The sequence below is a fragment of the Carcharodon carcharias genome, chromosome 7 (assembly GCF_017639515.1).
Source record: "Carcharodon carcharias isolate sCarCar2 chromosome 7, sCarCar2.pri, whole genome shotgun sequence".
NCBI lineage: Eukaryota > Metazoa > Chordata > Chondrichthyes > Lamniformes > Lamnidae > Carcharodon > Carcharodon carcharias.
The window spans coordinates 143,536,890-143,552,430 of record NC_054473.1 but is presented as its reverse complement, the minus strand read 5'-3'; the positions used below and the strand labels follow the sequence as shown (position 1 = coordinate 143,552,430).

General features: G+C 40.7%; 1 protein-coding gene across 4 annotated transcripts in view; it reads left to right on the top strand.

Annotated features, from left to right (window-relative positions):
* heatr3 (HEAT repeat containing 3) overlaps nt 1-15,541 on the top strand; it is a 64,358-nt gene that overhangs the window by 39,697 nt on the left and 9,120 nt on the right. For all 4 annotated transcript variants that reach the window (XM_041192156.1, XM_041192153.1, XM_041192155.1 and 1 more), the window contains exon 9: nt 13,546-13,691. In XM_041192156.1, coding sequence (XP_041048090.1) covers nt 13,546-13,691 — 146 coding nt within the window. The remainder of the gene's footprint in view (nt 1-13,545; nt 13,692-15,541) is intronic.

Sequence of the window (15,541 nt, the reverse complement as noted above, 5' to 3'; positions counted from 1 at the left end):
AGATTATGTTTAGGACTGTACCTTTAAATTTAGGGTAAATGAGGGTCATGTGACCTGTTTTGCCATATGCCTGACTCTATGTCTGGCTGGTTTGACTGTTAGAAACCAAAGGAAGGCTGAGATTGTTCTTCTGAGAAGAAGGTGCAAGGTGTTTGCACTTGGAAAAAATGGCAACATCTCTGAAACTGGGGAGGAAATAGTGGATTATCTGAGGATCATTTTCCAATCCTCACTAGGCACAGGCGAGGTACCAGAGGATTGGAAGTCTGCGAACCTTATACCGTTATTTCAAAAGGGTGTGAAGGCTAGGCCAAATAATTATAGGCTGGTCATTCCGACTTCGGTGGTGGGCAAATTATTAGAATCAATTTTGAGAGGCAGGATAAAATGTCACTTAGAAAGTCGTGGATTGATCAGGGATAATAAGCATGGTTTTGTGAGGGGAAGATCATGTCTTATAACTTTATTCAAATTTTTTGAGCAAGCAACAAGGAGGATTATTGAGGGTAGTGCAGTGGATGTTGTCTACATGGATTTTAGTAAGACATTTGACCAGGTCTCACATGGAAGACTGGCCAGAAAAGTAAAAGCCCATGGAAAACAGGGGAATGTGGCGAGTTGGATCCAAAATTGGCTCAGTTACAGGAAACAAAAGATAATGGTTGATGGATGCTTTTGTGAATGGAAAACGGTTTCAAGTGATGTTCCACAGCCTTCAGTGTTGGGTCCCTTGTTGTTTGTTGTATATATTAATGATTCAGACTTAAATGTGGGAGGCATGATTGGGAAATTTGCAGATGACACAAAAATTGGCCGAGTAGTTGATAGCGTAAAAGGATAGCTGTTGTCTGCAGGATGATATCAATGGTTTGGTTGAGTAGGTGGAAAAATGGCAGATGGAATTCAATCGATTTCAATGCATTTGGGGAGGGCAAACAAAGCTAGAGGCTACACAATAAATGGATGGATATTGGGAGGGGTAGTGGAAGTGGGAGACCTTGGTGTGCATATCCACAGGTCCCTGAAGGTGGCAGGATAGGTGGGTGAAGTAAAGAAAGCATGTGGAATGCCTTCCTTTATTGGACAGGGTATAGAATACAAAAGCAAGGATGTAATGATGGAACTGTATAAAATGCTGGTTAGGCCACAGCTGGAATTTTGTGTACAGTTCTGGTCACTGCGTAACAGAAAGGACATAATTGCTCTGGGGAGAGTGCAGAGGAGATTTACAAGAATGTTGCCAGGGCTTGAAAATTGCAGCTACGAGGAAAGATTGGATAGGCTGGTGTTGTTTTCTTTGGAACAGAGGAGGCTGAAGGGCGACATGATTGAGTTGTACAAGATTATGAGAGGCCTAGATAGAATAGACAGGGTTGCCCTGTTTCTCCTAGCAGAGAGGTCACTTACCGGGGGCACAGATTTAGGGCGATTGGTAGAAGGATTAGAGGGGACATGAGGAAAAACGTCTTTCACCCTGAGGGTGGTGGGCATTTGGAATTCGCTGTCTGGTTTGGTGGTGGAGACAGAAACCTTCAACTCATTTAAAAGGTACCTGGAGCTGCAGGTGAAATGCTGTAACCTGCAAGGCTACGGACTGGGTGCTGGAAGGTTGGATTAGAATGGGCAGCTAGTTTTTTATTATTTTTTCGGCCAGCGCAGATATGATGGGCTGATTGGCCTCTTTCTATGTCATAACTTTTCTATGGATCCGTGGTACAGTGAGTAGAGTCTGACTCTCCCAAAGTGTTATGACCACAGACGATGTTAACTGCTGCATAAACCAAATCCCAGAGGGAAATTGGCTTACTTTTTTTTGTATTCTGAAAATGAGAAGAAGACGTACTGATCTCAGCAGTGAGAGGTCCAGTACCACTTTTGGGATTTTAAAAATTTACTGATCTCAGCAGTGAGAGGTCCAGTACCACTTTTGGGATTTTAAAAATTAAAAGTAAAAGCTGTATTAACAAGAATAAAAGAAAACTTAAGCACACAAGATTATAGTTAAACTTAGTTTTACAAAACATTCCCCCAAAAAGATGCTCTATTCGATCAGACCCTCAAGTCACCTTCCAGACAACATTCCTTTATAGATGTTTAACTATAAAACTCCAGTAATATTACCCAATGCAAACTGCTGTAGCTTTAATAGAGGCATACCTACAAGACCTCTCACCTCTATTCCACACTGCTGTGGAATCAAAACTTCAGAATAAAACTGCTTGTTGCAGCCTAAGACTTTTCTGGCTTGAGTGAATGGCTAGTTCAAACGGCATCTCCTCCTATCCCAGAGCTAACAACTCCCACTCAGCTCCAGCTGCCACCTCAACAGCTCAAACAGTTACTCCAAAATACCTTTATTTTCCCCCCTTCATCTCAGGTTCCATTGTTCTCACACCTCTTTGAAACTCAAATCCTTCCAAACATAAAATATTTCATGTCTCTATTTTGTCTTTGCTTTCGGGTCAATAAAATATTAAAATCCCTACTTCCTGTTTACCTATGAAACTCCTGTAAGAGGAAACATGTTTCTCTTTACCCCTGACTCCCCTTTGATATTCAAACAAACTCTCCACTTTTATAAAAACGTAAATGTTAGATCTAACCTATTTACTTGTACCTCAAACCTAGCACCTCTATCCTTTTCATGTTTCAACCTCCCCAGCCAACTTGTCTCCTATTAATCGCTGCCCAACTTAATTAAATCATACACACACACTGACTTTTCCACAGAATAATACAATATTCCCCCAAAATATAAAAAAGGCATCATTTCTCATACAAAGTCCCAAAAGATTTGTAGGTATCAGATTGTAAATAGTCATGCTGTAAACTGTTCATTTACTTCTAAGATGAAAGGGAGTTGGATCAAGAATAGCTAATCAGCTGTTCTACATGGATGCAAGGTTAATGTGTTTCATGTTGCTATGGGGAAGAGGGCAGAGGAAGCCATTTTTTGAGATCAGGTCACAGGCTTCCCTATAAATCAATGAATATCACAGACAGACAGGGGTTTGTATGGCCAGCAGAGAGAAGAAGCTGTTTGATTTTGTGAGCTACCACAGATGGATCCTGGAGGGAGACCGTCTCTAGTCGAAGAGCCATATCCCGTAGCTATCTAAGGATTCCGGGAGATTCTTCTTGGCCTGACCAGGGGAAAGAAGAATTATGGGAACAGGCTTTACTGCTGGCGGTGGATTTAAGAAACTCTCCTGGAACTAGGGAAAGCATTTGGAGACAGTCACATTAAACGGGGATACAGGAACCCATTGGAAGCTGGGCGCTACTGTGGACCATTTCCTAAAAGCACTGTTATTCTGTGGAGAATTAGATGATAAGTATAAAAGGGGAATGTTCCTTTCTGTAGTTTGAAGTATAAGTTGCTTAAAAAAAGAAACTCGTGTTTAGTCAATTGTGCTTTTAGTCATTTGTAAAAGTTTTAAAACGTGAAATCTTGCATTATGATTCTTTCAACTAGTAATTGAAAGTTCAGATCTCTTTTTAAAAGTTATTGGTTTCTATGGAGATTGTAACGTAGGCCATCCCTCAATCTTCTCTCTCTACAAAAAAGCCACTCAGTCTGTTCAGCCTTTCCTAATAGATATAACCTTTCAGTTATGGTATCATCTTTGTGAATCTTTTTTGTACCTTCTCCAGTGCCTCTCTATCCTGTTAATAATTTGTTAAAACACAGAACTGAAATCTGAATTAATGATCTGCCAGTTTAGAACCATAGAACACTACAGCACAGAAAACAGGCCATTCGGCCCTTCTAGTCTGTGCAGAAATATTGTTCCGCTAATCCCATTGACCTGCACCTAGTCCATAACCCTCCAGACCTCTCCCATCCATGTATCTATCTAATTTATTCTTAAAATTTAAGAGTGAGCCCGCATTTACCATGTCAGATGGTAGCTCGTTCCACACTCTCACCACTCTCTGAGTGAAGAAATTCCCCCTAATGTTCCCCCTAAACCTTTCCCCTTTCACCCTAAAGCCATGTCCTCTTGTGTTTATTTCTCCTAATCTAAGTGGAAAGAGCCTACACGCATTTACTCTGTCTATACCCCTCATAATTTTGTAAACTATCATATCTCCCCTCATTCTTCTACGCTCCAAGGAATAAAGTCCCAATCTGCTTAATCTTTCCCCGTAACTCAACTCCTTCAGACGCGGCTACATCCTAGTAAATCTTCTCAGCACTCTCTCAATCTTACTGATATGCTTCCTGTAGTTAGGTGACCAGAACTGCACACAATACTCCAAAGTTGGCCTCACCAATGTCTTATACAACCTCACCATAACATCCCAACTCCTGTACTCAATATTTTGAAGGCCAGTATGCCAGAAGCTTTCTTTACAACCTTGTCTACCTGTGATGCCACTTTCAGGGAACTATGTGCTCCCCTGTCCTCATGGTAACCAGGCACTCAGGCTTGTTGTCGGGCAGAATGTGAAGCAGATTATGTGACTCTCTTCATTATTCCATTTTAGCTTGAATTAAAAAGACAGTCCAAAACGTAATCATCATATAAAATATTGCATTCATAACATTACAACAAAAGAAAATAAATTACTCCCTCATTTGTGCTGTATTCAACTTGCAAGGAGGCAAAGTATACAATATGGGTTAGATGAATTTACTTGAGAATTATTTATGTATTGATTACTGTTACAATCCCTGTAGAGATCTTTAGCTTTTAAAAAGATATTTCGATTTCCAGTGACTGACTTTGAGGAATTGCACAAGATTTCACATGTTAAGACTTACTGTAACAAGCAAACTAAAAGCTACATGACTAAATATTACCAAGTGGGCAACTAATATTCTAAAATATAGAAAAGATAACCGTTATTAATGTTTTAGTGTGACTGATAACCCTATACCACATACATAAACATCATAGTGTGCTCCCCACTGGATTACAGTCTTTATAGGAAACTGTCCACAGTCACTCCCAGCTTCCAATGGATTCACATCTCCCCGTTTTGCCAGGTTGTAAGACTGAGTGACTGTTGAAAATTTTCAGAGACTTTCTGAACCGACGAACCACTCCAATGATTTCTTCTCCCAGCCTCACTAGGACAAATCTTTCAGAGCCTTTAGATTGCCATGGGATGCACCTCTCCCTACTGCATTCTGCCTGGTATCTATTTGAGAACTCACAACTTTCTCTCTACTGCCCACACCAGCTGCAATCGTTTGTCTCTGTGAGAATTCTTTCGCGCTCTCTTTTTCTGTCCAACCACTCAGAGACCTAAAGTCTGTCCACAGTTAGCCAAGCTGCTCTTGCCTTTGTTTTCTGGTGTGAATATTTTGCACCTTGTTCTCAGCAAGTCTCACCTGTGCTCCCCTGTCCTCATGGTAACTAGGCACTCAGGCTTGTTGTTGGGCAGAATGTGAAGCAGATTATGTGACTCTCTTCACTATTAAATTTTAGCTTGAATTAAAAAGACAGTCCAAAACATAATCATCATATAAAATATTGCATTCACAATGTTAAAACAAAAGAAAAAAAATTACTCCCTCATTTGTGCTGTATTCAACTTGCAAGGAGGCAAAGTATACAATATGGGTTAGATGAATGTAAGTAATGCTGTGATAATGGGATTCAGATGACAGAAACAGCAAGGATGAAACTCTATTAACTACGAAGATTACCTGAATCATATCAGCTCCCCTTTAAAAACATATTCGAGCTCTTTGTCATTGCAAACTTCAACCTTTTTCTCACCAAAGTCCTTGACCATGTTTGCACCTCCCAAGTTCATGCTCAACTTTTCCATGGGTTTTTTTTTCCCCAGTTCGTGGTGGTGGGGGGTGGGCTGTAAAATACAGTGAGCCAATCAAAGGTCCATTGACCTCGGCAGGACCATAAAACCCTGCTGGTGTAAAGTTCTGCTCCATAACTTGGTGTTTGAATTTCTACAGTCAGTTTTCTGCCCCTACCACACCACCAAGCCAGCCCTAACCAAAGGCACAAGTTACATCCTTTGTGACCATAGCAAGTTTTTGCAGTCTTTGCAATGGTCAACTATATCATCCCTCTCCAACACTTCTGCTTGTTGGGGTTACCCTGGCTTGCTTCCAGTCTTATTTATCCAAACTTAGACAGACCATCTCAAGCAATGGCTTTTACTCCCTCATCTCCCCTCCAATCCCACCCCGACCCCTAAACATTCTCTCCAAAACACCCACTGCCCCTTCCCATTCCCTCTGGAAAGTTGCTGCAATTTATCCTTTCCCCAACCTCCTCACCTTCCTCATTTATATGCTGCTCCTTGGCGATATTATCTGCAGAGATAGGGTCAGTTTCCACAGGTGTGGTAACAATATCTAGCTATAACTCTCCATCACCTCTCTGACTCTTACATTGCCTCTATGTTGTTAGACTGCTTGTTTGACGTACAATCTTGGATAAGCTGCAATCTTTTTCCATTTCACAACAACAACTTGCAGTTATATTGTGGTATTTACATAATAAAGGCACTTCACAGGAGTCAGTCTTAAACAAAATTTGACAGCAAGCCAAATAAAGGAATATTACAAGTGACTAAAAGTTAGTCACAGACGTAAGTTTTAAGGAATGCCTTACAGGAGGAAAGAGAAGTGGAGAGTTTAGGGAAGGAATTCCAGAGGTCAAGGCTTAAGCAACTGAAGTCATGGCCGCCAATGGTGGATCAAAGAAAATCAGGGGTGTGCAAGAGACCAACGCAATAGTTTTTGGCAGCCGCCAACTCACCTCTAACACCCTGGCCACCGATTCCAGCTCCTCCTCCCCAGCTACTGCCTTCAGCCAGATCAGGCATTTCACAACCCCTCAATCCTATTCAACCCCAAGCTAAAATTTTGATCCCACATCCTCTCCAATAATAAAAGAATGACATACAAACAATGAGCAGGAGTAGGCCATTCAGCCCCTCGAGCCTGCTCAGCCATCCAATAAGGTCATGGCTGACCTGATAGTAATTTGAAATCTACATCCCACCTACCCCCGATTACCTATCAATCTCCTGCTTAACAAGAATCTATCCACCTCTGCCTCAAATATATTCAAAAGACTCTGCTTCCACGTCCTTTTCAGGAAGAGAGTTCCAAAGACTCACGACCGTCTGAGTGAAAAAATTTTGCCTCATCTCTGTTTTCAGTGGGCGACCCCTTATTTTAAAACAATGACCCCTAGTTCTAGATTTTTCCACAGGAGGAAACATCCTCTCCACATGCACCCCGTCAAGACCCCTCAGAATCTTATATGTTTCAATCAAGTCGCCTTTTACTCTTCTAAACTCCAGCGGATACAAGCCTAGCCTGTCCAACCTTTCCTCATAAGCCAACCCGCCTATTCCAGGTACTAGTCTGATAAACCTTCCCTGAACTGCTTCCAATACATTTACATCTTTCCTTAAATAAGGTACACAGTACTCCAAATGTGGCCTCACTAGTGCCCTGTACAACTGAAGCATAACCTCCCTACTTGCATATTCAATTCACCTCACAATAAATAATAATATTCTATTAGCTTTCCTAATTATTTGCTGAACTTGCATACTAATCTTCTGTGATTAATGCACTAGGACATCCAGATCTCTCTGCACCTCAGAGCTCTACAATCTCTCACCATTTAGATAACTTGCTTCTCTTTTATTCTTCCTGCCAAAATAGATAATTTCACATTTTCCCACATTATACTCCATTTGGCAGATCAATTCCCACTGATATAACCTATCTATTTCTTTTTGTAGCCTCCTTATGTCCTCTTCACAATTTACTTTCCTACCTACCTTTGTGTCATCAGCAGATTTGGCAACCATCCCTTCAATCCCTTCATCTAAGTCATTTATATAAATTGTAAACCGTTGAGGTCCCAGAACTGATCCCTGAGTGGCACACCACTCGTTACATCTTGCCAACCTGAAAAAGACCCATTTATGCCTACTCTCTGCTTTCTGTTAGCCAGCCAATTTCCTATCTGTGCCAATATGTTACCCATATACCATGAGTTTTTATTTTCCGCAATAACCTTTGATGTGGCACTTTATCAGATGCCTTCTGGAAATCTAAGTCCAGTACATCCACCAGTTCCCCTTTATCCACAGCACATGAAACTTCCTCAAAGAACTCCAATAAGTTGGTTAAACACGATTTCCCTTTCACAAAACCATGTTGACTCTGCCTGATTACCTTGAGTTTATCCAAGTGCCCTGCTATAATTCTTTAATAATAGCTTCTAACAATTTCCTTATGACAGATGTTAGGCTAACTGGCCTGTAGTTTCCTGCTTTCTGTCTCCCTCCCTTTTTGAATAATGGAGTTACATTTGCTGTCTTCCAATCTAGGGAATTTTGGAAAATTAAAACCAATGCATCAACTATCTCACTAAACACTTCTTTTAAGATCCTAGGATGAAGTCCATCAGGACCCGGGCTCTTGTCAGCCAACGGCTCCCAACAATTTATTCAGTACCACCATTCTGGTGATTGTAATTTTCCTGACTTCCTTCCCTGTTTCCATTTCCTTGTTTATTGCTGCTTCTGGGATGTTAATTGTATCCTCCATAGTGAAAACTGATGCAAAATACCTGTTCAATTCATCTGTTACCTCCTTGTTTCCCATTATCAATTCTTCAGACTCACTTTCTATAGGACCAACGTTCACTTTGTTAACTCTTTTTTGATATTTATAAAAACTCTTATTTTCTGTTTTTATATTTCTGGCTGGCTTTCTCTCATACTCTAATTTTTCCCTCCTTATTAGTCTTCTGGTCATTCGTTGCTGTTCCTTATATTCTGTCCAATCTACTGACCTGCCATTTGTCTTTGCACTATTATATGCTTTTTCTTTGAGCTCGATACTATCTTTAACCTTTCTAGTTAACCACAGATGGTGTGTCCATCCCTTAGAATTTTACTTACTTTTTGGAATGTATCTATTCTGCTCATTCTGAAATATCCCCTTAAATATTAGCCACCGCATCTCCCTTGATCTAACTCTTAACCTAATTTGCCAATTCGCTTTAGCCAGCTCAGCTTTCATGCTCTCATAATTGCCCTTATTTAAGTTTAAAAACTTAGTCTCAGACCCACTCCCCTCTCCCTCAGACTGAATGTAAAATTCAATTATATTATGGTCACTGCTACCTAGGGGCATCTTCACTATGAAATCATTAATTACTCCCATCTCATTGCAAAATTCCAGATCTAGCATAGCCTGTTCTCTGGTTGGCTCCAGAATGTGCTGTTCTAAGAAACTATCATGAAAACATTCAATGTACTCCTCATCTAGACTTTCTTTGCTCATCTGATTTTTCCAGCCTATATGTAAATTAAAATCTCCCATGATTATCACCATGCCTTTCTGGCATGCTCCAATTATTTCTTCCTTTATACTCAACCCTACCATGTGGTTACTGTTAGGGGTCCTGTACACAACTCCCACAAGTGACTTCTTGCCTTTACCATTTCTCATCTCTACCTAAACTGTTTCCACATCCTGGTTTGCTGAACTTGGGTCATCCCCCTCTATTGTGCTAATACCGTCATTAACAAACAGAGCCACCCCTCCACATTTTCCTCGCTTCCTGTCCTTCCTAAATATCCTGTACCCTTCAATATCCAGGCCCCAATCCATGTCCTCCTGCAGCCATGTCTCTGTAATGGCTAGAAACATAGAAAATAGGAGCAGAAGTAGGCCATTCGTCCCTTCGAACCTGCTCCTCCATTCATTATGATCATGGCTGATCATCCAACTCAATAACCTGCTCCTGCTTTCTCCCCACATCCTTTGATCCCTTTCGCCCCAAGAGCTATATCTAGCTCCTTCTTGAAAACATACAATGTATTGGCCCCAACTACTTTCTATGGTAGCGAATTCCACAGGCTCACTACTCTCTGGGTGAAGAAATTTCTTCTAATCTCAGTCCTAAACGGTCTACCCCATATCCTCAGACTGTGACTCCTGGTTCTGGACTCCCCCACCATCAGGAACATCCTTCTTGCATCTACCCTGTCTAGTCCTGTTAAAATTTTATAGGTTTCTATGAGATCCCCCCCCCCCCCCCCCCCCATTCTTCTGAACTCCAGCAAACATAATCCTAACTGATTCAATCTCTCCTCATGTGTCAGTCCCGCAATCCCAGGAATCAGTCTGGTAAACCTTCACTGCACTCATTTTATAGCAAGAGCATCTTTCTTCAGATAAGGAGACCAAAACTGCACACACTATTCCAGGTGTGGTCTCACCAAGGCCCTGTATAATTGCAGCAAGACATCCCTGCTCCTGTACTCGAATCCTCTGGCTATGAAGGCCAACATACCATTTGCCTTCTTTACTGCCTGCTGCACCTGCATGCTTACCTTCAGCAACTGGTGTACAAGGAGACCCATGTCTCGTTGCCCATTCCTGTCTCTCGATTTATAGCCATTCAGATAATCTGCCTTCCTGTTTTTGCTACCAAAGTGGATAACCTCACATTTAGCCACATTATACTGCATCTGCCATGCATTTGCCCACTTACTCAGCTTGTCCAAATCACATTGAAGCATCTCTGCATCCTCCTCACAGCTCACCTCCCACCCAGCTTTGTGTCATCTGCAAATCTGGAGATATTACATTTAGTTCCCTCATCAAAATCATTAATATATATTGCAAATAGCTGGGGTCCCAGCATCGAACCCTGCGGTACCCCACTAGTCACTGCCTGCCATTCGGATAAAGACCCGTTTATTCCTACTCTTTGTTTCTGTCTGCCAACCAGTTTTCTATCCATCTCAATACACTACCGCCAATCCCATGCGTTTTAATTTTACATGCTAGTCTCTTGAGTGGGACTTTGTCGAAAGCCTTCCGAAAGTCCAAATAAATCACATCCACTGGCTCCCCCTCATCAACTCTACTTGTTACATCCTCGAAAAATTCCAGTAGATTTGTCAAGCATGATTTCCCTTTCGTAAGGGAAATGCTACCACTGTTTTCCAAGTGTTCAGCTTTTATAATCTTTTATAATGGAATCTAGAGTTTCCCCACTAATGACGTCAGGCTGACTGGTCTATAATTATCTGTTTTCTCCCTACCTCCCTTTTTAAATAGTGGGGTTACATTAGCTATCCACCAATCTGTAGGAACTGTTCCAGAGTCTATAGAATCTTGGAAGATGACCACCAATGTATCCACTATTTCTAGGGCCACTTCCTTAAGTACCCTGGGATGTAGATTATCAGGCCCTGGGGATTTATCAGCCTTCAGTCCCATCAATTTCTCCAACACCATTTCCCTATTAATACTGATTTCTTTCAGTTCCTCCCTCTCACTAAACCCTGTGTTCCCCAACATTTCTGGTATGTTATTTGTGTTCTCCTTTGTGAAGACAGAACCAAAGTATGTATTTAGTTGGTCAGTCGTTTCTTTGTCCCCCATTATAAATTCCCCTGTTTCGGACTGTAAGGGACCTACATTTGTCTTCACCAATCTTTTTCTCTTCACATACCTAGAGAAACTTTTACAGTCAGTTTTTATGTTCCCCACAAGCTTACTCTCGTACTCTATTTTCCCCTTTTTAATCAACCCCTTGGTCCTCTGCTGAATTCTAAAGTGCTCCCGATCCTCAGGTCTGTTGTTTTTTCTGGACAATTTGTATGCATCTTCCCTGGATCTAATACTATCTCTAATTCCCCTTGTAAGCCATGGTTTGGCCACCTTTCCTGTTTTACTTTTGCACCAGATAGGAATAAACAATTGTTGCAGCTCACCCATGCACTCTTTGAACGTTTGCCATTGTCTATCCACCATCATCTCTTTAAATAATGCTTCCCAATCCATCATAGCCAACTCGTGCCTCATACCATCGTAGTTTCCTTTATTAAGATTCAGGACCCTAGTCTCGGAATCAACGACGTCACTCTCCATCTCGCTGAAGAATTCTATCATTTTATGGTTGCTTATCCCCAAGGGGCCTCAGACAACTAGATTGCCAATTATTCCTTTCTTATTCAACAATACCCAGTCTAGGATGGCCTGTTCTCTAGTTGGTTCCTCAACGTATTGGTCCAGAAAACCATCCCGTATACACTCCAAGAATTCCTCCTCTACGGTATTGTTATTATAGAATTGTAATTATTTATTTCTACGTGCACTCTCAGTTCATCTGGTTTGCTTCAGATGACATGTGCATTCAGATACAGAGCTTTTAGTTTTAACCTTTTATTCTTTTTATAACCTCTAGTTTCATCTGTTGATTTACTGTCAGAGCTGTACTCCTTATTCCTTCCCGTCACGCTCTGTTTTTCATTTCCTGTAATAATACCTTTTTATTTGTCTTGTCTGCTCTTTGATTTACTGCATCTTCCCAAATTTGATCAGTTGTCCCCACTATTTAGTTTAAAACCATCTCTACTTCCTTAGTAATGCAGCTTGCAAGAACACCGGTCCCAGCACGGTTCAGGTGTAGACCATCCCAACGGTACAGATCCCACTTTCCCCAGTACTGATGCCAGTGCCCCATAAACCAGAACTCGCTTCTCCTACAACAGGCTTTGAGCCACACATTCACCTCTCTATTCTTATTTGTCCTATGCCAGTTTGCACATGGCTCAGGTAGTAATCCAGAGATTATTACCTTTGAGGTTCTGCTGCTTAATTTGGTGCCTAGACCCTCATATTGACTATGCAGAACCTCCTTCTTTGTCCTGACTATGTGGTACCTACATGGACCACGATGATTGGGTCCTCCCCCTCCCACTGCAAGTTCCTCTCCAACCCTGAGCAGATGTCCTAACTACTTCCACCTACTGTCAGTTGGTCTGCTTCAGCCCCATCTCATCCCAGCTGCTGCTGAAACCTCATCCACATATTTGTCAGCTCAATACTGAACTATTTTATTTCTCTATTGGCTGGTTTCCCATCCTGTGGCTGTGATTTATGCCAAAGAGAAGTCTTTCACAGTTATCATTGAGACATTAACTGCCCTCCTCTCAAATATTCCTCCGTAACAATTCAGTCATCAGTGACCACAACCTTGTGAATAGCCCAATTTGTGGACTAAAGTACATTTGCATCTGAGGATAAACCCTTGCTATCAGGTAATATTTGGTCCAATTAATTTCTGAATGCAGGTAACAATATTAAGACTCTTGACCAAATATGTGGATAAATCGTAAGAAGTTAATGTATGTTGACAGGAGAGACAAATATAAAGAAGTTTCTTCATGATACATTTAGATGAAAACATTTCAATCCTTTTTGTCCTATCTGATGCTACATAAAATACAATGCAGAGGTCTCCCAAAATGTCACCACATTGTAAACATGAAGCCAACTTGTTATGCATTTAAATTGGAATCAATTACCCATTGAAAGTAATTAAGCCATGAATGTAATTGTCTCTGTCAAGTATTCAACAAGAATAAGCAAAACAAAACATTGCATGTTCAGTCAGTACATACTTGAATGATTAGAGTGTTAAATAGCTTGTGATTCCTGATTTTTATCAGTAGCACCAAATCCCTCTCCATTAATTTTATAGTTTTGGCACTTTTATTCCTGTTTGTACTCAGATCCTTCAGATGATGAATGGGAGGAAATGTCAAGCAGTGATGAAAGTGATAACTCTATGACTGAAGGGGCTGGGACACTGTTTTCTCCTCTCTGCCTGTCTGCAGAGGTCCTCTCTGCACTCGTGAACTACCTTATTCCAAAAAAGGTAAATATACAAATACTTTGACTATGAGTTTAGAATGACATTTCATTTTATTTTTGCAGTGCTCCCTAGCAGTAAATTAGAATAATGCTTTTTGTTATGGAATGTTTTGAATTCCTCATGATTAATTGATTTTTTACTATAGAGTTATCATAATTCTTTTAGTATCGTCTGCCACAACTGCTTTTTGGTCATTGTATTAGAAAAGAGACTTCCCTTCATGTTTGGTACTAAAAATCTTGGTGGAGGCATGGGGATCAGATTTCACTTGAAGCCATTCGGCTAATTGTTGACACGGGTATTGCATAATTGCTGAAAATAGTGGGTTTCAATACTTAAAGCATGAGCATATCTGACAGCAAGCACATAAATGGTCTATAGAAAGACTACTGCAGATTGCATTGCACCTTCTTGTTTTTAATCTCCAATTTTGAAGAAATTCTTGATCATCATATTATGGGAAGGAATTATTTACAGAAGGGATTTAAACCAGTTTCAGATAGCCTGTTTAGTATAAATGGCTAAGAAGCATAAAACTGCTTTTGACTCTCACTTGACTTCACGTTATTGTGTTATTTATCCTCTTTTTAAGTAGCAAAAACCTATCTTGTGATTGCATGATAGTTAACTGACAGAATAATATTTTCTTTCAGTTAGGGTAGAGGAAATGCCTCCCTCTTTATTTCTGATAAGGATTACATTGGTACAATAGAGGGTTTGGGTAAAGATGAGAAATAGTAAAGGTAACAAGTCACTTGTAGGCATGGTTTTTAGGCCCCTAACAGTAACCACATTGTAGGACGGGGTATACAGGAAGAAATAATGGGGGCTTGTGAGAAAGGTATGGCAATAATCATGGGTGATTTTAAGCTACACAAAGATTGGACAATTTGGATAGGCAAAGGTAACCTAGATGATAACTTCATAGTGTTTCTAGCTCAGTTTCTTACAGCAGCATATTCTAGCACCAAGCAGAGAGCAAGCTATACTACAGCTGGTAATGTGCAATCTGATAATGAGACAGGATTAATTAACCACCTAGTAGTGGAGATGCCCGTAGGTAGCAATGATCAATTGAATTTCAGTTTGACGAAGAAAGGAGTGGATCTAAGACTAGTGTTTTAAACTTAAGTAGGGGTAATTATGAGAGCATGAAGACAGAACTGGCTAAAGTAAACTGTGAAATTCGGTTAAGGGATAGGTCACAGGGATCAGTGTTGTGGCCTCAAATTTCCAATTTATACCAATGACTTGGATGAAGGGGCCAAATGTACTAAGTTTGCTGATGACACAAAAATAGGCAGGAAAGTAAGTTGCGAAAAGGTCAAACAAGCCTACAAAGGGACATAAATAGGTTAAGTGAGTGGGCAAAAATTTGGCAGATGTAGTATAATGTGGGAAAATGTGAACTTGTCAATTTTGACAGGAAGAATAGAAAAGCAGCATATTATTTAAATGGAAAGAAATTGCAGAACTCTGGTACAGAGGGACCTAGGTATCCTGGTACATAAATCACAAAAAGTTAATATGCAGGTACAGCAAGTAATCAGGAAGGCAAATGGAATCTTGTTGTTTATTGCAAGGGAAATAGAACATAAAAATAGGAATGTTTTGCTACAGTTGTACAGGGCGTTGGTGAGACCACATCTGGAGTACTGTGTACAATTTTGGTGTCCTCATTTAAGAAAGGATGTAAATGCGTTAGAAGCAGTTCAGAGAAGGTTCACTCAACTGATACCTGGGATGCGGGGGGAGGGCATTGGTTATCTTTTGAGGAAAGATTGGACAGGCTGGGCCTGTATCCATTGGAGTTTAGAAGATTGAGAAGTGATCTTATCGAAACATATAAGATC